The 27,387-nt window shown below is 41.2% G+C and overlaps 1 protein-coding gene across 1 annotated transcript in view; it reads right to left on the reverse strand.

Annotated features, from left to right (window-relative positions):
- Window positions 1-21,796, reverse strand: part of KIF27 (kinesin family member 27) — a 28,824-nt gene extending 7,028 nt beyond the window's left edge. The window contains exons 1-16 of the mRNA XM_054178246.1: window positions 21,453-21,796; window positions 20,505-20,705; window positions 18,300-19,258; window positions 13,934-14,077; window positions 11,429-11,635; window positions 10,761-10,936; window positions 10,264-10,397; window positions 9,545-9,700; window positions 8,283-8,488; window positions 6,722-6,919; window positions 6,302-6,397; window positions 4,663-4,839; window positions 3,860-4,075; window positions 2,903-3,109; window positions 1,948-2,146; window positions 1,318-1,482 (exon numbers count right to left, since the gene is read on the reverse strand). Of these exons, the coding sequence (XP_054034221.1) occupies window positions 1,318-1,482; window positions 1,948-2,146; window positions 2,903-3,109; window positions 3,860-4,075; window positions 4,663-4,839; window positions 6,302-6,397; window positions 6,722-6,919; window positions 8,283-8,488; window positions 9,545-9,700; window positions 10,264-10,397; window positions 10,761-10,936; window positions 11,429-11,635; window positions 13,934-14,077; window positions 18,300-19,258; window positions 20,505-20,705; window positions 21,453-21,762 (3,751 nt within the window). The 5' untranslated portion in view covers window positions 21,763-21,796. The remainder of the gene's footprint in view (window positions 1-1,317; window positions 1,483-1,947; window positions 2,147-2,902; window positions 3,110-3,859; window positions 4,076-4,662; window positions 4,840-6,301; window positions 6,398-6,721; window positions 6,920-8,282; window positions 8,489-9,544; window positions 9,701-10,263; window positions 10,398-10,760; window positions 10,937-11,428; window positions 11,636-13,933; window positions 14,078-18,299; window positions 19,259-20,504; window positions 20,706-21,452) is intronic.
- Window positions 21,797-27,387: the final 5,591 nt, after the last annotated feature.

Here is a 27,387-nt window from a genome sequence, read left to right on the forward strand (position 1 = left end):
AGCTTCTCTGGACACATTCAAAACCTGTCTGGATGCATTCCTGTGTGGACTACCATAAGTGATCCTGCTTTGGTGGTGGGACTGGACCCGATGGCCTCTTGAGGTCCCTTCCAACCTTTAATGTACTGTGATACCATAATATTCATGTTCACAGTTCAACAGTGTATTTTATGGTAATGAATGTGTTGGCTTATTATGCTGCATAGAGGGCAAGTGCTGAGCCTTAATTCATACTGGGAGCAGGTATGTGAACAGTATCTATGTGTTAGGCAAGCATGGCACTGCCCAAGTAGAAAGAAACAGAGGCATCTTTTAGAAGGAAGAACCAGTCATGCTGAACCTTAAGAAAAAGCACAGGGCCAAGAATCACAGAATGTTACGGGTTGGAAGGGACCTCCAGAGATCATCAAGTCCAACCCCCCTGCCAGAACAGGATCACCTAGTGCAGGCTACACATCCAGGTGTGTTTTGAAAGTCTCCAGAGAAGGAGATTTAACAAATTGTCTGGGCAGCCTGTTCCAGTACTCTGTGACCCGTAAAGGAGTGTATCCTCATACTGAGGCAGTGAAGGCTCTCTTGTGCATGTGAGATATTATTGGTGGTGGCATGCAGAGGTGTGAGGCAACCAAAATAATGGCAGAAATTGAGTGTACTTTTCTCCTTCATCTGAGTAATTCTACTGTGGGTTTAGACTCCAGCAAGTATGACATAGAACAGTAAAAAAGTTAAGAGTAGCAATTGATTGTTGGTTTGGTTCTGGGGTTCATTTTGTTGTTTGGTTTTCGGTTGGTTGGTTGGTTGGTGCATGGATGTGTGTGTGTGTGAATGCACAGAACCATACTAGGAAGCTCTTAAGTTTTTCCTACAATTATATAAATCCTCTCTTTTAGCCATAACTAACTAAAGTTAGTTAGCAACTGAAACTATGGAATTCTTCACTGACAATCTCCTAGCAAGTAACTTCAATAAAATCAAGTGCTGGGAACACCTTATCCAAAAGCATGGCATTGTACAAAGCTGCTGGTTGCATCAGATGCTTTCAGATAGTAAAATTCCTTTTTCTTAACCACAACAGTTTGAAGTTGTAAATGCTGAAATTAGAATCCAGAGAAAAGAGAGCAGGCATTTAAACCACTGGTATACCACTGCTGCAGTCAATGTTGTCTCTCCTTTGAAACTAGGAAAGAGGTGTCATATATTCCTGGTGAACAGTTAGTTCAGTAACAATGTGATCTGTATCTGATACACTTCTGCGTGTTGAACACCCTTCAGATGGTCTATTGACAACTGCATAAATATTTAAGATAATATACTTACATTTAGTGGATGCCAGTAATTGATGGGATGACTCTCCAGAGAGGCCTTTCAATTTCTTCTTCATCTCTCTGTTGGTTTTCTTATAGAAAAATAACTCTTTTTCCAGTTGATGGACTTTTACTTCATACCCTTTCAAGGTTTCTGCAGTATCTTCATTATCTTGTTCTAGGACAAGCAAAACTGATTTAAGAAACAAATAATCTCTGTGCCAAAAAACAAAGTGTCCAACCACAACGAGTAAGTCTTGTACCTTGCTGATACTGCTTGCACTGTGTGGGTTTTAACAGCATCAAAAAGGTCATGCCAAATGCACTTGTGAGTTTTAACAGGAGTATTTAAAAGATCAAGCTCAGCAGGTCTGGTGTCTTTCAAAGTTCCCCTATCAGCAAATTCAATATAAAAATACAACTATTATGATCCTGCTCTGAAATATGTATTTGATTTTCTATTCATAGTGACACCACGTGTCTGTTCCTCAGCATCCTACTCAACAACATCAGAATAAGTGATGACCAAAATATATCTCTGAACCTTTATTTATTTATTTATTTTCAGTTGGACTATAGTATTTGTCATTAGTGACTGAAGGTAATACTTGCTGTAAAATCCCCCTCTCCCAGAAGCAAATACCTTTGAAATGATGCAGTATTAACTGTATTTTTTTCTCATGTTCTTTTTGTTGTAGGGTTAGCTGCCTGTCATACTGTAATTTGATGTGTTCAAGTGCAGATTCTAATTCAAGTATCATGATTTCCTGGTCTATGACCTTCATTTCCTGTTCTTCAATTTGCAGTTGTAATTTACGTTCAGACTCACGTAGGCCAACAATCTAAGAAAGAAACACAGCTCTTTTGATCTATCAAATAATTTTAATGAAAGCTTTTCATTCTTCTGCTTAGCAGACTAAAGCCTGCAAAAGCAGTGGTCTCTACAAGACATAAGCTTATATTTGAAACAGACTTGCCAGCCGCTACAAGTTCACACTTCAGAAATGAGCTCTATGCATTTTCATTACATGGACTAGTGGATTTCCTCAGCACTTTGTGCAGAATTTAATCTGAAACAACAGTGTTTTCCTGATTCTGGAAAACTTCCAACTTGCACCCCACAGACAACTTGTTCACAAAATCATCCAAGGTCACAAAGACATGCCGTTTCTTCTTTGTATTTCCAGATATGAGTATGATTCTTCAGTGTATGGCTGTATACACTGCAAACAGTATTTTATACTGGATTTAAAGAAAACAAATACATAGGAATACTAGCCTGACCTTTATGAAGCCTGTAGTTTGGAAGAATTTCAATGCAACACCACTGTTTAAATATGTTGCTGCTCCCAAAGTTAGCAGCAAGAACATTTGCTTATTTACAGTACCTTTTTAAGCTAGTGTCCCCAAAACAAGATAAACAAATGTAACACACAAGTATCCTATTTAGGTTAATATAAAAAATAGTAATTAAAAAATCTGAAGTAACTGCAGATCTAGGTCATCTGAAGAGATTTTCAACAAAAGCTTGTTAAATTTTAGTCTCTAGAATGGTAACCAAAAATAGAGTAAGATAATAGCAATTACCCAAAACATACCTTTTTGAAATATTTGAAAAGGATAACTCTGAGCTCAGCAGCAGACAGGGAAACAAGTTTTCCTATTATATTACTCTCACTCTGTGAAAGAATCTGAGAAGATGACCTAAGCAAATGCTGGCGGTTCTGAATACTTTCATTCTTGTAATCAATAGCAGCCTCCAGGGCTTCAATTCCTTCTTCCAGCTGGAAAAGGACATGTTCTTCCTACAGAGAAACACAAGTGAGGTCTTAAAAAAAAAAGTAAGTATAGAATTAACCTTTCCATACATAAGACAACTTTAACTTCATTCTTAAGAGAAAAACTAAAGGGCAAGACAAACTAGTAATAGTAGAGAGCATGGAATGGGGAAAATAAGAGGTAAGACTACGGATCTAGAACACATCTTATCCTTCCATAGTGTATCTTCCGTGTTACAGAGGCAGATCAAATCATTCATCGCAAAAACAGAAGCCACATTTCCTTTTTAGTTCTTCCCTCTTCCTCCCACAGTTTGACTTCTGCAATTATTTCTTTGGTTGTGCTAATCTTCTGCTGGCTTGGTCAGGTCAAGTAAGGAGTTTGGTGGCCACAACTTTGTAGAGAACTGGCAGAAATGCATGACCTAAAGCACTGCACAAGATTTTGAGGATGAGATAAATAGGGCTCTTTCTGGCACACTATCACCTCAGCCATATGCCCATACTGCTTCTCAAGACCTAAAAATAATCTCTGTATGTATGTCAATCAATTATATATTCAATGTATATTATACAGATCAACACAAGTGCAAACCACCCAAGTAATATGACTTATTTTCACTGTAAAAATAGAGATCTTCAGATGAATTTTGCTTTTAACAAAATCCTATCCTTTTGGGTTTATCTAATATTTGGAGATAATTTAGGTTCTGATTCAACTGTTTTACTACATCACACTTCCTAAAACCTGTATTTATCTCAGAGGTGCTTACTTACTTCAGCTGACAGCACTTTACCATCTTTCAGTTTCTCATCCACGCTATTTCTTCTTCTAAGCAGCTGATCCCTTTCTGTTTGGAGAACTTGAATTTTTTCCAAAATGTCTGTCTTGTCTTCAGTGGTGCTACCCTGAAGCTGCATACCTTGATCACACAGCTCCTGATCCAGCAGAGTTAAGCGAGTTGACAAATTCATACTATTTTTGTTTAAAGCCTAAAAGTAATCACAGCAACAGTAGATATAAAACTGAGACTTCCAGGAAGAAAATTTCTGCAGTGAAAGACTTGCCTGCTTCTTGCAATGGGACCCCATTTATTTTTAGTAGATGACTACCATAAAATTTATTATTCACTCAAAAGATGAAAGAAAGCAAATGCTCAAAGTGCAGTTTTCTACACACTAAAACTCCAAGAGGCTAGCTGTTTTAAATGACAGTATTTCAATTTCTTTTCACTTTTGCTGGTGAAAAATAAATACTGCAAAATGTTTCCCTGTCACCTTCTCTAGTTCGCAAAAGAACTGAGTAATTTTTTGATACTGTATTATTTAAACATAGAATTGCTTGGACTGGAAAATAAGATCACTAAGTCAAATCATAAAGTTAACACTGCCAAGTCCCACTAAACTATGTTTCTAAGTGCCATATTTATACATCTAATGCTCTGCAATAACAGAACTCCACAGTTCACACTGGTTTTTGTTGGAATTTGGGTGAGAAAAAGTGAATAAAAATTATTGTTCTCCCCAAGTCTTTCAGTCAGTACTATAACTGGTTAGTATCATACTTTTTCTTAAATCACCTGACTAGATCTCAGTTTCTTGATTTCCAGGTGTTTTTTCTCTCGCAATAATGCTTCTTTTTTGGCTACAATGGCTTCTCTTTTCTTTATATCTTCTTCTAGTTCTGCTAACTGTTGGTGCTGTTGGAGAGTTCTTTCCATTTCTTCATCCAGCCATTTCTTTTGCTCTTCTAATTTCTAAAGTTTAAATAGAGATCCAAAGAACATTAACCAGAACTTTCGTGCTCAGAATTTTGCAATTATGTTTTTCCTTTTTTGAGAATAACTGATAAAACTGTGGAAGAAATTTACTTTTTTTTCATATTAATGTTAACTCTGCAACAGAACTTTACTTGGACTAAAACAGAAATTGGACTGGCCTAAAAAGATGTACAGCAATGTTACATTGTTACATCTTTTACACAGAAATTCGTATCAGGTGCCTTTGATGAAATATATTATTTCCTAAGAACAGTTTTATAAATAGATGTCTCCTAGGTTTGGAAGGTACCACAAGAATTCAACTAGCCCATCATCACTGCATTACAGAATAGCCTAGCCTAGCCTAGCCTAGCCTAGCCTAGCCTAGACTAGAATAGAATTAACCAGGTTGGAAAATACCTTTGAGGTCATCAAGTCCAACCTATCACCCAACACCACCTTATCAAGTAAGCCATGGCAGCAACTGCCTCATCTAGTCTCCTCTTAAATACCTTCAGTGACAGTGACTCCACCACCTCCCTGGACAGCACATTCCAATGGCCAATCACTCTTTCTATGAAGGAATTCTTAACATCCAGCCTAAACCTCCCCTGGCACAGCTTGAGACTATGTCCTCTTGTTCTGGTGCTGGTTGCCTGGGAGAAAAGACCAACCCCCACCTGGCTACAGCCTCACTTCAGGTACTTGTAGATAACAATAAGGTCTCCCCTGAGCCTCCTCTTCTCACAGTATAACTAAGGTTGGAAGAGACCCCAGGGATCATCGAATCCAACCTGTCTTGGTAGACTTCGTGACTAGACCATGGGACCAAGTGCCACGTCCAATCTCCCCTTGAACACCTCGAGGGACGGTGACTCCACCACCTCCCTGGGAAGCCCATTCCAATGACGAACGACTCGCTCAGTGAAGAACTTTCTCTTCACTTCGAGTCTAAACCTACCCTGGCACAGCTTGAGACTGTGTCCCCTTGTTCTGGTGCTGGTTGCCTGGGAGAAGAGACCAACCCCCTCCTGTCTACAGTCACCTTTCAGATAGTTGTAGAGGGCAATGAGATCACCCCTGAGCCTTCTCTTCTCCAGGCTAAACAATCCCAGCTCCCTCAGCCTCTCCTCCTAGGGCTTGTGCTCAAGGCCTCTCACCAGCCTTGTTGCCCTTCTCTGGACATTCTCTGAATTCTCTGGTCTCTGAATTCTCTGGTCTCTGAATCAGCATCTTTGACAAAGAATAGAAAGAAAAGGCATTAAAGCCCCTCCTTGCTGTCATTCAAAAGGAGTACAAGAGCTGCTAGACTATACTCCCAATTTTTGTAACAGTGAAAAAGAAGACAAAGCTATGATGGAATACTCTTCTTCCACTTTAGAAAGATGACTAGGGATAAAGAAATATTTCCTTCCCACCCCCCACCAAGGACTCAAAAGATTCAAAATAGGTTAGCTACCTGTAGCTTCTGTGAAGTTCCCATTGAACTATTTTTCTTTTTAAATGCAGCAATCTCTTCATCCTTAAGGATCTTCTGTTGCTCCATCTCAAGTTCCTATAAACAAACAAAAAGCACTGTTCTTCTTGTCTCAGTCAGTTTTCAGAATGTTTAATGTCACAGTCCACACAAGTATATAATCTGAAATACAGACCTAAATTTATGTGTAAAATTGAAATTCAGAGCTAGATATCATGTAATAAGTAAATTTTGAAAAGCTGAAAACACAAAAGGTTTCATGGAAATCTTTATAGAGATTTGTCAAGAAAGTCATTACTTCAGTCTATGGAAAGCTTGGCAGTAGAGCTTATTGCCTTGGGGAAGCACAGGTAAAAATGGGTCACCTCATTTTTTGTCATAAAGAAACAGCAGGAATCCTACTTTAATTTGTTGCTGGTCCTGCTGAATCTCTGCTTCTAGTTGTTTATTTTTCCCGCTTTCCTCACACAGTCTCTTCTGTAGCTGGGTCAGCTGATGCTTCATCTGAGCCACATTCTGTTCAAGTTCTGTTGCTTGTCTCTTGCTTTGGTTAAATAATAAAGCCAGATTCTTAGCATCTTGATGCTGCTTCTGTAAGGCCTGAATATTTATGACAAATTTCAGCTTAATAGCAGGAAAACATAAACCAAAATTATTCAACTTCATTCTTTACTTTACCAAATTCTTAGTCAACAAGACTTACTAGCTTCTGCCAAAACAGTCATTTATCGTTTCTGTGGTTTCTGAACTACCTGGTAAAGTTGGCATAGGCAGAATTAATCTCAAGAAACATGAAAAAGGTAAAGATACTGTTCATGCTTGGCAATACAATAAAAGTAGTAAAATCAAACAACAGCCACAGTTCTGGAAAATGTGCAGAGAAATAATGCTGCCATAATGCTGGTCCTGAGCTCAAGACAATAAGCCAGCTACCTCTTTCTGTATGATGCTTGTCTAGCCCATCATTCTAGCACCAAGAGACACACAACACATAAGTTGGTGTGAAAGGTTGAAATTTCCCCCCCCAACATTAAATTTGTCAGACCAGTTCAGCTGGAAGCAAATGAAAGCTGTATTTACAGGCAAAACTACAATGAATACATTGAACATGTACAAAATATACAGTATTTACAATATTTACAGATACTTAGAGTTAACAAATAGCATAAGAGCCCCCGTGGTCAGAGACCAGAAGAAGCTACCAGCTTCTCCTTCCCTGCCCACCCAGAACCCCCTGGCCAAAGAAGGGGGAGAGAGAGAGCAGACAACGTTGCTGTTAGACTTAACCAAAACAATGCAGCCAAGGTCAAGCAGAAGCAAGTTAGTATCGCTCCAGGGCCAAGAAGCAAGAAGAGAAGAAACGAGAAGAAGGAATTGTTTTGGTACAGCCAATCTTATAGTAGATATCTCTCCAATGAAAATGTTTAGAATTATCTTTGGTTTACTTTTTACACCCAATAGTGATTTATTTACATTTTTCTACTTTTCTGCTCGAAATCTATAACAAAATTTTAAACTACTACAGTTAATCATACACAGAATTTAAGCTTGGGTATAGCAGAACTTAAAAGTAGAAGGTCGATGCCAAAGAAATATGACTGTACTGAGCCTGGTCTTGCAAACTATCACAGTGATTTGCTTAGAGCTTGAATTTATATGGTATTTTCATAAAAGATTGATTTTGTTTATGGCAGGTGATAAACTTGTAATAGTCTTGTGCAGGTTGTTTTATGGTGCAACATGCAATGTTCCAGGAGAATCTCGTATTTCTTTCTTGGTTTCTTATCTACCAGGAAATTAGTGTATGTATCTAACCAAATATATGTTAAATACCATTCTGAGTACAATAGTAAGTTTCTCATTAGCTACTTTAGCGAGCTTCCTTTGTGTAAAACTGGTGTTAAGGTTCAAAGGTGGCAGTGAGACGGAGATGTGCAAATCTTAATGGTCAGATCAGAAGTACCTGCACTTTCAACTTAGCTGCATCCATCTTCTTACTGAACTCTTTTTGTAACTTGGCTTTCTCAGGAATGTCTCTCAACTCCTTACTCTCCAGCTCCTGAAGCTGCTTTTGTGCTTCAGTCAGTTCCATTTTGGCCTGTTCAATTTCTTGCTCCAGTTTAGTTATCTTCAAAGAATATTGCCTGCTGACAGACTGAGCATCCTTACCTTAAAGAAACCACATCCAAATAGTTTGAAAACAGCAGGAAAATCACTTGAAATGTATTACTTAATTCTGTAACTGAATCATTGCTTACTTCACTGTGGCTCTACCAGTAATTTCCAAGATATTTTCCAACCCTAATGGAACATACAATTCCTTTCTAACTCTGGAATACAGATAAAGGAGGAGTCTTAAATCTCAATTCTTCACAAGTCATCAGATTTCACCAAATAAAGTGCCACCTGAGTGACAAATAAAATTAAATTCTTCTGCATAGTGCAGTTTTTTTTCCAAAAATGGGTTGCCTGTATTTCATAAATTTTGCTTTTTCCAGAAAAATATGCTCTTTATTTCTCAGCTCTCATAACAATCTACTTAAACAACTTTGGATTGTGTTTCTACTCCCTGACTTGCTCTCTGTGGATGATCTTTTTCAAAGTACTATTTCTTGGGACAGAGAATCTTTCGCAGTGCCAGAAGACAACTTCCAGAGAAGGTATGGACAGAAGAGTGTGATTGAAGGAATTGAAGGGGCTGAGCAACGAGATCCTTACTGTCATCATGAGGCTAGGTCTAGAAGGCATATATATACCAGGACAGACATGTAAGGGATGTAGGCTAACCAGGACACTGACCTTTTCCCTCATCCACTTCTGACTTCTGCTTCTCAACTGTAGTGGTGGGAATGCTTACATTCCCAGCACAGTGATGTGTCTTCTCGCCTATCCCAGACACCATGTGACAAATACATGTCCCTGAAGAGATCAGTAGCACTGAGCATACATGAAAAATTACACTATTGGTGTATAGAAGCAGCAATCAACAAAGAACGATTTATTTTACAAATACATCTGCATATCACAGCAGAGTAAGCTGTAACCAAAATTTACAACCTTCAGTGCAATCATAGCAAGTAATTAATAAACATTATGAACCTTAATGTTACTAAAGTATTCTTACATAAGATAATTACATAAAAACTAAGATACGCAGGACATCAGAAGTTTTGTGCCTTTTCTTCTGCCTCTGAACTTCTAATTTTCCATACAGTAGCCAGTTACCTGTTCTTACTAATTCCTTAATAAGTTCCTCTTTCATTTTGATATTAAGTTCAAGTTCTCTCATATTTTGCTTGGCTCCAGTGAGTCTCAACTCTGAATTCTTTAACTTCTGCATGTTAAAAACATGACTTTTCTGGAGGCTGCCAATGTCTTCACCTTGAAAGAAAACAAAGTAATATGGAGATTAAAAATCTGGAATACACTCCAGATTTGCAGAAGGTAGTGCTCTGGAACACTGTATGTGTGGAGTTCTTCCAGACAAAGTAAAAGAATTAAAAAGAAACAATAGGTCAAAACTTTTTCCTTACCATGTGGTCTGAGCAGGAAAAGAAAGGCTGGTATGAACTAGCATTTCAAAGACCTTAAGTGGCAGGAAAAATATTCATTAAACTACTTCAGTGTATCTCTGATAAGATAATGGCATCTATTTTATTTCAGTGAAGCAGTAGTAAATATTAATATCTGAACAGCTTTTTGATGTGTGAAGTGCTTTATAATAATAAGTATTAATAATAAGTATTACTTAAACATCAAGGTCACTGACATCAGTTTCAGAAAAGGGGAGAAGAATCTCAAAAGCCTACACTGGACTATAACAAAAACTCCAATATTTGTATCAAATACACATATTTTACTGGGAAAAGTAATTATATGTGCTAAATACATTCTTGCATATTCTGATAGTGGAACAAGATCTGCTTTTGTGACTTCCATTTTACCTGTGGTTGTGTCAGTCTGTAGCACAGACTCTTTGGATAAACCAGACTTGTCTACTTGACACTCCATGTTACTTAGATCAGGAAGAAAGCACAGAGAAGCCTGGTTTTGTGTCCATGTTCCATTTGTGAAAGGCCTATGGAAGAATGAAAACATGGTACATTCCACACACATAGGGATGGGTTTTTTTCCAGCTTCATGGGAAGTATATGACCTTAGCAATGTTAAGCATTTGTACCTTCTCTCTCATCAGATCTCTACCTCCCTACCTCTCTGATCTTCACAGTGGAATGTGGCGCAAACCCAAGGATTATGCAATCTTTATTAAATGAAAATCCTATATTTATTAAATATTTTGTAATATGCTGAGTTGGCCCTATAAATTTACCATAAGTAATATCATGAGTGGTCTCAGACTATGGCAGGATTAGGCAGCGACACTGCTTTTGCTATACATTTATCTATAATAACAAAAGTAAGGAATAATTTTTAAAAGTACTTAAGTGAGGTTTTCTTTTTGCTGCTTGTATTTTGTTTCTCTTCATCGCTGTGATCAGAGAGGTGGCAGTGAAGGACCTTATCTTGATCTTCTATGTTGTTCAGCACTGTCTGTCTGCGAGCATGGAATTCTGCCATTACTCGGGCCAGCAAAAAGGCAGGGGGGCTGGTGTACATCTGTCAAAAACCACACAAAAAACATGGTAGGTAAAAACACTTGCAACAATTTAGCAGTTCTTTACTGACCTTTAAAAAAATATTTCCATTTAGAAGTGTGCCAACAACTGAGTTTGGTCTACTACTAATGTCTTCTCTAATAATTCTGAATACCCTTGTAACGAAAGGTTTTGCAAGAGCTTGGAGCGCTTGCTCCAAATGGGAAAGAAGGCCTGTTGGCAATTCATTACCCAATGCAGTCGATATGAATAGCAATTAAATTTTGATAATGCTTTGTATTTGAACCCTCAAAACCTCCATAAAAACACCAGAAAAAAATAAGGCTTTTGTAGTTATAATTGTAGGCCTTTTACAGTTATGGTATGGTATACACTGTAAGACATTAAAAAGTAATTTTTCAGAGTCTTCGTTTGTCATATCAAGTCTAATCACTGAGCTACAACTGCTAACAAAGTAAAGGGAAAAAGCATCTAACATTTGGGCAGATGTTACCTTTTGGGTCTCTGTTCCTGAAGGTGGGCGAAGGGAGTGCAGCAGACTCTTTGTGAGTGGGACACTGTATGGCCTTCTTGCAGATGCCACAACAGCTGGCCCATCTGCGCAAGCGCTTGAGGAGCCCAAGGTTTTCACATCTGTAAACTTCTCTAATTTTTCTTTTAGCTGATCAATAACCATTTGCTGTTCCACCATTTTCTCATTCTCATGGAGAGGAGAAAAAAAAAGCAAAGCAAAACTGTTGCTGAGTATGAGCTGAATTCCTTCAAAGACCATGAATCTTGTAAATCATGCATTGACACTACATTCTTCTGCAGTGCACAGACAAATTCTGAAGCAAACTGAAAATTATATGACATGTCATTAATCTAACACACAAATTCCAGCTCAAATACATTTTTGATACATTTTTATCCATTAAGACCTATCCTTGGCATGTTATGTTAACTTGCATGGTTTAGTTGATTAGATGGTGTTGGATGATAGGTTGGACACAATGATCTTGAAGGTCTCTTCCAACCTGGTTTATTCTGTTCTATTCTATTCTATTCTATTCTATTCTATTCTATTCTATTCTATTCTATTCTATTCTTATCTAGGGATCTAGTGAGATGTGGATGACATACTTATCAGTATGCTTGCTTTCTATCTATGTTTATGGAGAAATAAAGTGAGAATTTAACAAAGAAATTAAAATAAAACATGTGGGCTGAGTCTAATTACTTAAACATGTATACAGGCTTCCTCTTCAAGCACTTCCAATTAAAGATTATTTGTATTAATAAACATAAACATGTACATGATCTTAGGATCCCCTGCATAGGCTACTTTTCCTTCTACCCAGCCTGAAATTTGTTGGTAATGCTGCTTTGGAGAACTTAGGTACCTGTTCCTCCTGGAGCAGTCTCTGCATTTTTCAAAACTTATCTTACCTAGACTCATCCATAAGGCCAGTATTGTATCTGTTTTCAACTCTTTCTATCCCTTTCAATTATTTTCAAAGTATCTTTAAAATCTGTCCCACTAACAACAGGAATGTTGAAGAATATCTAGTGACAGTCAAAGAAGAGTATCCAGTGAAAGATGTTTTGCATTCTCCTACTTTGAATAATACATTTTTGTCCATTCTTTGTATCTTCTTTTCTTAGACTGCAAGCTCCTTCCAGACATAGACAGTACATAATACTCCTGTGTCACAGGTAATAGAATATATGTATGAATACTGTATTTGTTTTGATTTTGGAAGTGGTGATGCACCTTGAAGCTATTATTCAACCCTTTAAAGACACTTTGTCCCTGATTCCCCTGTACATACAATCTCACGGTTCAACACCTTTTTACATAAACACACCTATCTATCTAGTACCCGGTACTTTAAAAGTCCTTATACTATCACTTATCACTAAATTACATATTCCTGTGAATACAACTTAAAATTCTAACAGAAGCATTCGCTTTTCATTATTCTACTTATTTTATATGTTTTAAAATAAAAGTGGCAATTTAGTGGATTAAGATAAGGCCAAGATAAGGCCTGAGACCTCTCAAGCTTCTCTCCTGTCTCTGACTCTGAGGCAATGGTAATCTCTGCCTTGTAGCTTCCACAATTTACATAAGCATTATCTCAGTGTAATAAATTGACACTAGGCTGTACAGGTCACAAAGAAAAAAAAATATCTAGCCAGAGATAACAGAAAAGAAAGAAGGTGACAGAGGGAAGAAAAAGATAACTAGTATGCTTACCTTTCACTGACTGACTCCTCCCAAGCCATCAGCAAAGAAGATAAAAAAGGAGGAAAAGTAGAATAAGAAGAAAAGTACTACCTACCTAACCATGCTTATGTTTTTCTCTTTTAAAAAGTCAGATAATTTATCTATCATCCATGTGACAGGCAACATCATAATATTAACTATTAACTATTAACAGTCTCCTGAATCTTTAATTATCTTACACTTACTACCCATCATAATTTTGTTAGCATCCACAAGATCTAGAGAAGAAAGGAGGCAAGTAGTGTTTCTACTATGTCACTCAGGTTTTTTAACTATAAATGCTCAAAAAATTAGGATGAAATTCTGTTTTATATAGTCAAAAATGAACAATATTCCAATTCTTAATGAAACCATAATAAAATACATTTCTAGACAACCTTTCTAAGGTTCTAAAGAATCTTTGAGACCTTTCAAATCCTAATTCTTTAATTGTCATGAAGCTACTTAGCAATAAGAGTGTGTGTTATGCTTCAAGAAGCACAGAGAAGGTGAATGATTCACCACATTGTACAGGAAAGCTGCAGCACAGCTAGCATGAAACACAAGCTTCAGGAATCACACTGGTGTTCTTCATCGACAGGATGAACTTAACTAATTAAGTGATGCAGCTCTAACTCAAGCAAAATTTCCGTAAGACTAACAGATAGTTATGTCCAAAAAGAGTCCTGAGTCTTAAAATGATGAATGCATTCATACAACGGAAGGGTGGTGAGGTAGAGATACACGTACCTGCAATCTCTTTGTTTCTTGAGCCTCCTTTAATGACTGCAGGTGCTCTTCATTTTCCTGCAGTAATGTCTTTATCTGATTCTGCAGTACCTGTAGTTCATGGTCCTTCTGGCTAAATACTTCTTCATCCATAACTAGAGCCTGCTAGATAATTTTTAAAAAAAAAGTTCAGCTTTGGAAAAAGGGAAAATATTATTATTATTTTTATATTTATTTGTTTATTATTATTATTGTTGTTACATAGAATACATAGAATAAACCAGGTTGGAAGAGACCTTCAAGATCATCATGTCCAACCCATCAACCAATCCAACACCAGCCAAACAACTAACCCACGGCACCAAGCACCCCATCAAGTCTTCTCCTGAACACCTCCAGTGATGGCGACTCCACCACCTCCCCAGGCAGCCCATTCCAATGGGCAATCACTCTCTCTGTATAGAACTTTTTCCTAACATCCAGCCTGAACCTCCCCTGGCGCAGCCTGAGACTGTGTCCTCTTGTTCTGGTACTGGCCGCCTGGGAGAAGAGACCAACATCCACCTGTCTACAACCTCCCTTCAGGTAGTTGTAGAGAGTAATAAGGTCACCCCGAGTCTCCTCTTCTCCAGGCTAAACAACCCCAGCTCCCTCAGCCTCTCCTCGTAGGGCTTGTGTTCCAAACCCCTCACCAACTTTGTTGCTCTTCTCTGGACTCGTTCCAGCAAGTCAACATCCTTCCTAAACTGAGGGGCCCAGAACTGGACACAGTACTCAAGGTGCGGCCTAACCAGTGCAGTGTACAGGGGCACAATGACCTCCCTGCTCCTGCTGGCCACACTGTTCCTGATGCAGGCCAGGATGCCATTGGCCCTCTTAGCTGCCTGGGCACACTGCAGGCTCATGTTCAGCCTACCGTCAACCAGCACCCCCAGGTCCTTCTCAGCCTGACTGCTGTCCAGCCACTCTGACCCCAGCCTGTAGCTCTGCATGGGGTTGTTGTGGCCAATGTGCAGAACCCGGCACTTGGATGTATTAAATCTCATGCCGTTGGATTCTGCCCATCTGTTGTTGTTGTTATTGTTATTATTTTACTATTATAGTTGGAGAATAATGAAATCAATTTAAAACTTCCCACAACAAAGCCTAATTTATTGTTAAAATATGTGATCTGAACTGCAATTTTTGGAGGTAAGAATGACAAATTTTCCAAGTACTTTTCTATGGTTTCTGCTGGTTATTTCTTCACTTCTGTTTCATTTATTGACTTTCTTCTGAGAAATTTATTGCTTCCAAAGCACATAAAGTAACCATAATCAAAGCTATTTTATTGAAGTAGATCTCTAGATCAAATCATTCTCTTCAGGGTGCTAGGAGATGCAGCCACAGCATCTCACCATCAGTCACATCAATCACAAGATTAATATGCTTCTCAAATTAAAAAGGACAGCTGTCTTCATTCTGCAACTCAGAGAAAAGCCTAAAGATTAAAGAAATCATGAAAATGCTTCTTTAGACGTTCTTGTGGATAAGAACATCCAAATATTGTTACTCTTCCAGAAAGCCCATAGAATCCAAATACAAAGTGTGGACACATCACGTCTGACTGGTCTAAAACTGAATACTTCTGTACACCTAGCTCGCCTATGATGTCTTTCTTCCAAGAAAAGACAACTTGTGATACTTTTTTCTGAATCCACTCAAGAACCTGATGTCTCTTTAGAGAAAAGAACTTTTTTCCAAAGTCTATGTACCAATGCAAATGCTTCTACTAAATGTAGTTGACAAGTGTATCCTGTGCCCGACTGGTATTGTATCATTATGCAGAATTGAGCCAGCTACAGGAAGAACCTTGCACAGATGTTGGTGTAGTGACAGAGGAGGACGTGATGGAAAACTAAGTGGCATATTGTATTAAAGATACATAACTAAACCCAGAATATATTCACTCAGTTGCATTTGATACAGCTGTCAAGGGCTTGGTGGGGGTGACTGCAGGGGTGGTGTCTGCGAAAAAAGGCCATGGTTTCCTCATGGTAGACACAGCTGGTTCCAGGCAACTCCACTGGACTCACCAGAGGGAACAGCCAAGCCTCTCAGCCAAGATGTGGACCACAAGGAGGACTGGAAACTGGCAGAGTTCAGAGAGTTGTGATCAGTGGCACAGAATCCAGTTGGAGGTCTGTGGTCAGTGGTATCTCCAGGGTCCATTTTTGTTCATTACTTTCATCAACGACCTGGATGAGGGGATTGAGTGCACCCTCAGCAAGTTCACTGATGAAATGAAATTGGGAGAGGTGGCTGACATACCGTCAGGCTGTGCAAACATCCAACAAGATCTTAACAGGCTGGAGAGCGGGGTGCAGGCAAACCTCTTGAAGTTCAACAAGGACATGTGCAGAGTCCTGCCTCTGAGGAGGAATAACATCAGGCACCAGTACAGGTTAGGGGCTGCCCTGCTGGAAAGCAGTCCCATGGAGAAAGACCTTGGAATCCTAGTGGCCAAAAAGTTATCCATGGGACAGCAATGTGCCCTTGTAGCTAAGAGAGCCACTAGCATCCTGGGGTGCATTAAGAAAACTGTCCAGCAGATCTAAGCATTTTCTCATCCCCCCCCAACACTGTGCCCTGGTGACACCAGGGATCTACTGGAGAAAGAGACAGGCAACTATTGGAGAGAGTCCAATGGCGAGCTTGTGGGATTTGAACATCTCTGCTATGAGGAAAGATGGAGAGATCTGGGGCTGTTTAGTCCTGAGAAGAGAAGGCTGAGAGGGCATCTTACCAAAATCTATAAATACCTGAGGGGTGGACATCAGGATGAAGGTGTCAGTCTCTCTCTGGTGGTGACCAGTGATACAACAAGGATCAACAGGTACAAGCTGGGGGACAGAAGGGTCCACCTCAACATGAAGAGAAACTTCTTTATAGTGAGGGTGATGGAGCACTGGAATAGGCTGCTCAGAGAGACGGTGGATTCTTCTTCTCTAGAAACACTCAAAACCTGCCTGCATATATTCCTGTGTGGCCTGAAGTATGTGATCCTGCTTTGGCAGCAGGGTTGGACTCCATGGTTTCTAGACATCCCTTCCAACTCCCAACTGGGGTCAGAGCGGCTGGAGAGCAGCCAGGCAGAAAGGGACCTGGGTGTACTGGTTGACAGTAGGCTGAACATGAGACAGCAGTGTGCCCAGGCAGCCAAGAAGGCAAATGGCATCCTGGCCTGTATCAGGAATAGTGTGGCCAGCAAGAGCAGGGAAGTAATTCTGCCCCTGTACTCAGCGCTGGTTAGGCCACACCTTGAGTCCTGTGTATAGTTCTGGGCCCCTCAGTTTAGGAAAGACGTTGACTTGCTCAAACGTGTCCAGAGAAGGGCAACGAAGTTGGTGAGGGGTTTGGAACACAAGCCCTATGAGGAGAGGCTGAGGGAGCTGGGATTGCTTAGCCTGGAGAAGAGGAAGCTCAGAGGAGACCATCTTGCTGTCTACAAGTTCCTGAAGGGAGGTTGTAGCCAGGTGGGGGTTGGTCTCTTCTCCCAGGCAACCAGCACCAGAACAAGTGGACACAGTCTCAAGCTGTGCCAGGGGAGGTTTAGGATGGATGTTAGGAAGAAGTTCTTCACAGAAAGAGTGATTTGCCATTGGAATGGGCTGCCCAGGGAGGTGGTGGAGTCACCATCACTGGAGGTGTTTAGGAAGAGACTGGATGGGGCACTTGGTGCCATGGTTTAGTTGATTAGATGTTGTTGGATGGTAGGTTGGATTTGATGATCTCAAAGGTCTTTTCCAACCTGGTTATTCTATTCTATCATTCTGTGATTTTGGCCTTGTTGAAGTTCAGGTGATCTGATTTGCTCTGTGTGTTTGTGTACCAAACCATTTTTGCATGCCTCAGTCTATTATTTGAAGGGTAGAGACAAAAAGAGAGAAGACCTGATGCTGTGCAAACATTCTTCAGCAAGACTTAAAACATCTTGTGCTACCAGCACTGTACTGCTCACAAATCTAAAACAACACCCTTCGAGCTGCTATGAAGTAAATTTATCCACTCCAGTCTGACCTAGCACACTAGCATAGCTCAAGACAAAAAAATCTAACAGATAAAACAGCTTAGCCTCATAGAATCATCTTGAAGCTGACTAACCAAAATATAACATTACTTATCTCTACTATGATCTAGATGATCATCTATTCAGTGATCCATTAAAATAAAGCTATTCCCAGGAAATAAGACGAAAAAAAATTAAACAAGATTGTGAGTTCAATTTTAATTGTCAAATTAACTATAGGTAAATGTTAAAAGTTTTCTATCTTTTGAAATTGAATTAAAGTATTAGCAGGCTGGTCTTTCACACAGCTATTTAAATAATCAACTTATCATTAAATACCTGGCTTTTCTTTAGCTCCTTCTTTAGCTGAAAAATTGTGATGTGTAGTGGCTCTTGGCTAGTCCCAGTCCCTGTGTCAGTTCCCTGTATGCTGAGAGCTTCCTTTCTTACTTCCTCTACCATAGTGATCCATTTCTGCAGCCTGTCCCGTTGATTTCTTTCTAAGTTAACATCACCATTCAAGTCAAGCAGTAATGGGAGAGCTTCATCTACACAATTTCTGTAACTGAAACATTGAACTTGAAGCCGGGTGAGCTGCTCCTCAAGAGAAATTATATGAGTTCGTTCCTGGTTCAAGTCACGTGAACCCTGATTACCAAATTTCTGGTTCTGCAAAGCTTCTCGAAGCAATTTGATTTCAAGTTCCATTTCATCAATCCGTTCTTGATCAGGGTTGTAATTTACAACTGGTTTATTTCTAATGTTTTTGGCTCTGTTGGCATATTTGAGGGAATTTAGAGATTCATCAAAGTCTGATGAGGATGGACTTACACATGTTATCATGACCGTCTTGGCATTTCCTCCAAGGGAGTCTTTCAGAATACGAGTGATTTTAGCATCCCTGTATGGAATGTGTACATTTTTCCTTTTAGGATCTCCAAGGGCACTGATGACATTTCCCAAGGCTAACAGACCGCTGTTGATCTGAACTGACTCTTTGAAGCGTTCACCAGTATTTCCAGTCTTTGTCACCCTCTCTGATCCTGCCAAATCCACAAAATGAAACTTGGAGGCAATCTTCTGGACTGATTTCCTGGATGAATCCCGTACAACATTGGTATTTTTCTGAGGCTCTACAGGATGTTTCTGACAAATACTGATGGTAAAAATGGCATGAGATCGACTAGAGTGCTCATTCATTTGTGTTGTGCCTGTGTGACGAGCTGCACTGCCACTTTTCAGCAGGCTTATAACTTCATCTGCACATTCTACAGGGAACTCCTTAGCACCAATAATCACTGCAGATACCAAACCAAAGAATAATTCAATTATTTCTAAGCACTTCAGCAGAAGTTTACAGCAATGAGAAGAAGTCAAACCATAAACATGCATTAGAAAACCATTATTACGAGGTCTTAGCATACACCTTTGGAAAAATAAGACCTCAATTTGTGAAAAGCATTAAGTACAACATATCTGAAACTTCCAGATATTAAATATATGGGTGCATTGTGTCAAATCATTAGAAATAGTATCTTAAACACAATGCACAGCTTTGCTCATTTACACCTTGCCAAAAATAATTTGCAGACTAGTGCTATCTGGAAAAGTATGAGCAAAGTCAGCTTGAAGATATTTTGCCTGGGGGGGGGTGGGGTGTGGAGGAAAGGGGGAAAAAAGAAGCTTTTAGCCGAAATTATTCCTACCCTATAGTAAGAATAAAATTTGTATTCAATATAGCTCAGATAGTTTGGCCTCTTAGGTATCTATCAGCAATCTAACAATGTAAAAAGGTACTACTGTCAAGTACTCCTACCAAGCCCCCCTTGTTAAGTGTATTTTCTGTTCTTTGCTTTAATGAAGTATGTGGTAACTAAAGTACTGAATATGACTCCAACTGCACTAAAGAAGTTTAAAACATATGGGAGGAGCCTTATGAAGCAATGATATTGTGCTAAATTAGTACTTTCTTCCAGCTACAGACACGAAAACGATGGCAGCTCAATACAACAATATATTGCTATTAAACATAACTTAGAATGTAAAGAATACAGAAACAGAACAGACAGTACAGTTACAGAATAAATCTGCTGTGGATTTTTTTTCTAGTATTTTCACCTAGAACTACAGGAAAAGGGTTAATTTCAATGCCTCCAAAATATCAGATTCTATTATTAATGAAACATTTTATTCTACTCATTTAATTTAAAAAATGTTTAAAAACTGTAATTCTGATGGGAGAAGCAAAAGTTTAATGTTAAAACACTCAGGTGAATAATCCTGCTACTGTGTTTCTAGACAGAAATTTACTGAAGTAGTAGACTATATTTTTACTTTAGCAGTTGTTGTCATTTCTGATGGAGCATCTATACTGTTTGGAGGGAACCAAAACTCCCAAACTGCTTCACATCCGCTAAGCTAGGTTTATATGAATATTTAACTGTTCATAGTAGTAGTAGTGAAAATACACTTTCAAGAGATGGGAAGAATTTCTTGGTACACAACTGAAACTCAACACACTAAATTCTAGGGCCAAAATCCTACCCGTATTTCCCTTTTCATCTTCTCGGATATGTAATTCTTTTGCAGAGGTCTCCAACTCCAATAAATCACGAAGTTCTTCTTTGTAAACCTCTATATAAGATACCTTCACGTGGAAGTCAATGCTGCGGTTTTCAGAAATATGATGAAACAACTCTTCAATAGCCCGTGGAATGATGCCCTTTTCATCCTCTGCAACGGATGCTAAAATACAAGCAAAGATGTCACGGAAGCCTGCAGTCAATCTGTTGCATGGATTACAAAGACTGAAGATTGAGAAGCCTGTGAGATCATAGAATCATAGAATCAATAAGGTTGGAAAAGACCTCAAAGATCATCAATCCAACCTGTTACCCAAGACCTCATGACTACTAGACCATGGCACCAAGTGCCACATCCAATCCCCTCTTGAACACCTCCAGGGACAGTGACTCAACCACTTCCCCTGGGCAGCCCATTCCAACAGCTAACAACTCTCTCTGTGAAGGAAGAACTCTCTCTCGGAAGATTTGATACTGCTTTGTAAATACTTGTTTTCTAGGATTCAAAAATCCATTTTTGCATCCATTAATAGGATTCAAAGTTAAAATCTAAATTACATAATGTTATAATCACAAAAACTGTGAATAATGCGGAGTCTCCTTTATTCCTACTGCTGAGATTCAAAAAAAGCAGACTGCAGTCTGTCTCTTCGGCCTCTAAAGTAAACCTTAATTTTTGTGCACAGGGAAGAATAAAACTTAAACAGTCCTCCTTGTCACATTTGTTGTGTAAATGCTTAGAGTGAGAAACTAAACAATCATCTAAAGAACCTTTTTCAAGGAAAGGAAAATTATATGTATCAAGAATCTCTAAACCAGTAAATTTCAAGAAGAAATTATAGGTTAACTTGCATGTTAAAATGAAGACTGAGAAACAGCATATTATACCCCCAAACTTTATACAACCTACCAATGTGGCCACCTCCAATGGTGTAAGTCTTGCCAGAACCCGTTTGTCCATAAGCAAACACTGTAGCATTGTATCCGTTAGTCAAAGACACTAGAAGAGGCTTAACACAAACAGCATAGACTTCTTCTTGGGTTGAGTTTTTGCCAAACACGTAATCAAAAGTGAAGACACGGTCTTTCCCAATGATAATCTGTTGGGTATTTGGGATTAGTCTTACACATGTTTGGTGGTTGTGAAGTACTTCTTTGAAAAGCAGAGGTCTGACTCGAACTGCAACTTTAACTGGTGTCTCTTCCATGCCAGAATCCATCCCCGTGCTCCCCACAAAGTACTCACATAGTCAACAAAATGCCTGCAACTAAGAAAATCAGAGGACACCACCATCAGAGATAGCTGTACAACTAGAGATTCAAAACACATTTTCCTCAACTTCAGTTTTTTATTCATCCAGGCACATTAATTTTAATCCCCTAGGAAGGGGAGTATGCAGAAGTGCCAACATGCTCCGCATCTTTTAAAATAGTATTAAATACATAAATAACCAAATGGGGAGGGGGGTGGGGGGTGAAGGGAAATCTATTCACTACTTCGTACAATAACATGAGAATATAAACCAGGTGTTTGCCAAAGCTACCAAAATACTCCGGTGCCCACACATCGTGTGCTCTTGGCTGCCAGAAGGCAGGAGCACATACTACTGGTACAGTTTTTGCTGGCATGCGTATTCTGAGAGCGGGACAGTGTATTTTCCGTGTTCTATCTCGAAGAGGTCTTTTCACTCCAAACCTGAAAGCAGCCGGAACGGGATCACGCCAGAGTCCCGGGAGCCGTCCGCGGAATCCAAGCGCCCGGGCTGCCGGGGCCTCAGAATCCCGCTACAGCTCCAGCATGGGGCCACCGGCCGCTGCCGCCGGTGCCAGGCAGAGAGGCAGAGCAGAGACTGAGGCAGGCCGCGGCAGAGCCCGCCGAGGCGGCGGCCTATGGCTCTCGCTTGTTTACTGCGTCTCGCTAGGCAACGGCAGCAACGTCCGGCGACGCCAGAGCGGTACCGCCTCGTACGCTGCCGCCCACAGCGCCCCGCAGAGGCGAGAATGCGGAGGGGGGAGAGGAGGAGGGGGAAGGGGAGGTGGGCAGAGGGACAGCGAGCCGGTAGGCGCGGACTACGGCCAGCGAAGCAGCCCCGCGGTGCGGGCGGAAAGGCGCCGTGTTCCCTCGCTCAGCCCGCTCCGATGAAAGCACATGCTTTGTACGAGTCCTGCCACCGCACTATTGATTCGGGGAAGGCACTAGCTCAGCCTTCATCGCGGATGTTTGCAAACGGCCAGCAAAGGGCGGTCGGCGTGCGACGGCTGGTAGACGCGGCCCGCCCGGTGCAGAGACACACGACAAGCCCGCGTGCAAATACACCCACGTACACGAATACAGGACTCAACAGTGGCAGTAATAAACTTCGTGTTCACATTTATTGCCCAGCAATGCTTACACCGTTGCTTCCAGGCATAGTGAGCAAAAGATTTAGAGAGAGCCAAGTGTCGAAAAGCGTGCACTGACACCCTTGTTGGTGAAGCAGGAATCGTTCATTGCTATAGAACAAGCAGTTTATATGGGATCCTTTAGTCCCTGGTCTAATAGCCTGTTAACATGATCCAATAGATTTCACTCTCCCATCCTCTTGACCTATTCACTGGAATCCATACCTCTGCCCCTTCAATGTCTTTATCAATAATACAAATCTTAAAAGTAATATTGCTACAACTAAGATGATAAATGCTTCATTCGGTATATACAAGCAACACCTATTCCTAATACATATGGGAGGATAGTACACACAGTAGCAAAGGAACTACCAAGTACACATTCTACTAAAATGCCTTTCCACCTACAAATTGTTTTAATAGTGCTGTTTACAAATGGTAAAGCTAAGCTCCACAACTGTTTCCTTATCACACTTTTACTACCATTCCATGAGAGTTGCAACACAGGGCCTGAATAGCCCTCGCTGTACCACCTGGTGTTGTCAACCCTGTCAGTATAACTCCATGGTCCCCAGTCAATAATTTCTGCTTTTGTATGATTCAGTTTCTGAGGCAACTTCTCTAAGCATGCATGCCACCTGAGTGACATCCCCCAGTTGCTTCTTTACTACACAAGGAAGAATCGCTGGTCATCCTGCTATATCTACAGGTTCTCCAATTACTCCAGGGAAATCAATACCAGTGTAGTTGGTTACTGATTTGGTCACTATAACTGTGACCACGTGCTGTTGTGGGCCAAAATACACGCAATCTGTACTGGACTGGCTTGGAGTGACACATAATGGCCACATGTCCACACTAAATGTGAGATTTAGGAAACAGCCCTTAAAAACAAAGGGGTCCAGGAGAGCTGGACCTGCTTCAAGGAAGAACTCTTGAAGGCGCAGGAACAGGCTGTACCAATGTGCCAGAAGATGAGCCGCCGGGGCAGACGGCCAGCCTGGATGGGCAATGAACTTCTGAATGAATTAAGGGGAAAAAAGAGGGTGTATCATCTTTGGAAGAAAGGGGAGGCAACGCATAGAATGTTTAAGGATGTTGCTAGGTCTTGTAGGAAGAAAATTAGGGAGACAAACGCACATTTAGAGCTTAGACTGGCCTCTGCTGTGAAGGACAACAAAAAATCCTTCTATAAATATATTAATAGCAAGAGGAAGGGCAAGGACAACCTCCACTCCTTGGTGGACATGGAGGGGAACGCTGTAACAAAGGATGAGGAAAAGGCAGAGGTACTTAACACCTTCTTTGCCTCAATTTTTACTAGCAGGACAGAATGTCTTCTGGACAGCTGGCCTGCAGAGCTGGGAGATGGAGCCAGGGAGCAGCATAGTTTCCTTATGTTCCAGGAGCAGGTATTTGGAGCTCTCCTCAGCTGCTTGGATCCTCACAAGTCCATGGGACCAGATGGGATCCATCCTAGGGTGCTGAGAGAGCTGGCAGGTGAGCTGGCCAAGCTGCTCTCCATCATTTTTCATCAGTCCTGGCTCACTGGAGAGATCCCAGATGACTGAAAGCTGGCCAACGTGGTGCCCATCCACAAGAATGGCCGGTTGGATGAGCCAGGGAATTACAGACCTGTCAGCCTGACCTCAGTGCAAGATTATGGAACAGGTCATCTTGAGTGCAATCACACAGCACTTAGAGGATGGCCAAGGGATCAGGCCCAGCCAGCATGGATTTAGGAAGGGCAGGTCCTGCCTGACCAACCTGATCTCCATCTATGATCAGGTAACCCTCTGGGTGGATGTGGGGAGGCCTGTGGATGTAGTCTACCAGGACTTCAGCAAGGCTTTTGACACCGTCCCCAACAGCAAACTCCTGGCCAAGCTGTCAGCCTGTGGCTTGAATGGGAGCACATTGCATTGGGTTAGGAACTGGCTGAAGGGCCGAGCCCAGAGAGTGGAGGTGAATGGTGCCACATCCAGCTGGCAGCCAGTCACTAGTGGTGTGCCCTAGGGATCAGTGCTGGGCCCCATGCCCTTTAACATCTTTATTGATGATCTGGATGAGGGCATTGAGTCCATCGTCAGTAAATTTGCGGACGACACCAAGCTGGGGGCAGGAATTGATCTGCTGGAGGGTAGAGAGGCTCTGCAGAGGGACCTCGACAGGCTGGACAGATGGGCAGAGTCCAACGGCATGAGATTGAACACATCCAAGTGCCAGGTTCTGCACATTGGCCACAGCAACCCCATGCAGTGCTACAGGCTGGGGTCAGAGTGGCTGGAGAGCGGTCAGGCAGAGAGGGACCTGGGGGTGCTGGTTGACGGTAGGCTGAACATGAGCCTGCAGTGTACCCAGGCAGCCAAGAGGGCAAATGGCATCCTGGCCCGTATCAGGAATACTGTGGCCAGCAGGAGCAGGGAGGTCATTCTGCCCCTGTACTCAGCACTGGTTAGGCCACGCCTTAAGTTCTGCGTCCAGTTCTGGGCCCCTCAATTTAGGAAGGATGTTGACTTGCTGGAACGAGTCCAGAGAAGGGCAACAAAGTTGGTGAGGGGTTTGGAACACAAGCCCTACGAGGAGAGGCTGAGGGAGCTGGGGTTGCTTAGCCTGGAGAAGAGGAGACTCAGGGGTGACCTTATTACTCCCTACAACTACCTGAAGGGAGATTGTAGACAGGCGGATGTTGGTCTCTTCTCTCAGGCAGCCAGCACCAGGACAAGAGGACACAGTCTCAGGCTGCACCAGGGGAGGTTTAGGTTGGATGTTAGGAAGAAGTTCTATACAGAGAGAGTGATTGCCCATTGGAATGGGCTGCCTGGGGAGGTGGGCATCACCATCATTGGAGGTGTTCAGGAGGAGACTTGATGGGGTGCTTGGTGCCATGGGTTAGTTGTTTAGGTGGGTTGGATTGGTTGATGGGTTGGACGTGATGATCTTGTGGTCTCTTCCAACCTGGTTTATTCTATTCTGTTCTGTTCTATTCTATTTGACATAGTAATGTTCTCCCTCAGCTAGTGTTCCATGGGTTCTAACCAGTGACCACCTGCCCACTGTGTATCATTGTTAATTAGTGGTAATTCCATGTCCCACCATGTTAAGGGGCGAAACATAGGAGGATTTAAAATGTGGGTCCAGTAAGTCTCACTTTTACATTGATTCATCATCACCATCCATAAGAAGAATGTTGCCCACAGCATCCTTCTACACTGGTGTTGCTGTGTGGGGCTCATTTTTATGACAGTATGGCTTTATTCATTGAGCTGGTAGCCAATAAGGACCTGTGGAGAGAGAAACACATCCATGACCTCTTCACAATGTTAAGAGAAGAACAGGCCCTTCCCATTGTCCAGTATGTATGTCTCTATATAATACTTGAGGCTTGGGATAATATTTTAGGGGTAACATCAATCTCTCAAAAGACAGATTTTAAAAGTTCAAAACATGTATAGCTATTGATAATTTATCATGAGGTGTGAGACCTTCAGTGGTTTCAGCTTGTTTGTTTATGATACATTTCAAGGTTTGATGCATGCATTCAGCTATGCTTTGACCTGTGGCAGAATGTGGTATGCCTGTGACATGCTGAATTCCCCACTCTGTAAAAAATTGAGAGAGGTTGAAACATAACCAGGGCCATTAGCCATTTTAATTGTTTTAGGAATGCCTGAGATTGCAATGGCACATAAAAAATGAGATTGCACGTCTCGTGCTTTTTCTCTTGTATGAGCTGTTGCTACCACAAAACTGGAATACATATCATCAGACACATGTACGTATTTTAACCTGCCGAATTCAGCTATATGAGACATGTCAGATTGCCAGATTTCATTGGGACAAAGTCCTCTCGGCACAGCTGTTATTATCTGTGGTAATGGTGTGACTTCCTGGCAATCGGGGCACATTCGCACAATGCCTGTAGCTTGACAAAAAGTAATGTCAATTTCACTAGGCTCTTTGCATTGTTATGAAAAAATTCGTGCATAATCTTTGCTTGTGTGGTAGGTTTAGAGACCAATTCTCCCACCACAGGCAAAAGTGAGACTCAGACAAACGAACTGCAAAAGTGGTGGAAAGTTTAAATGGAAAAGCAGTGAAAATTTTACAGAGAACCACAAGCACCGTGACAAAAGAGAGATCCCAAAACATACTCAAAAGCATCCTACCCCCACCTGAGGGTACACCCAAAACCCCCAGGGCTCTTTCTCCTCCCCCAGCCCCAGCCTTGGGCCTAGACAGGCCCAAGAGAGGCTGTGAGGCAGCTCACCCCATTACCAAGTAGTGGTGAGGGAAGAAAGAGGAAGTGCAGGACCCCCCCGCTGATGTCTTATAGGGGAGCATGGCATTATGGGATGAAATACCTGGCTTCCTGTGCCCACCCACTGGGCTGGACCCTCTGGGACATCACAGGTGGGGCTTGTGCAGCAGCATCCAGCCTGAACCACCACAGCTTGTTG

Source organism: Dryobates pubescens, chromosome Z (genome assembly GCF_014839835.1).
Source record: "Dryobates pubescens isolate bDryPub1 chromosome Z, bDryPub1.pri, whole genome shotgun sequence".
Classification (NCBI taxonomy): Eukaryota; Metazoa; Chordata; class Aves; order Piciformes; family Picidae; genus Dryobates; species Dryobates pubescens.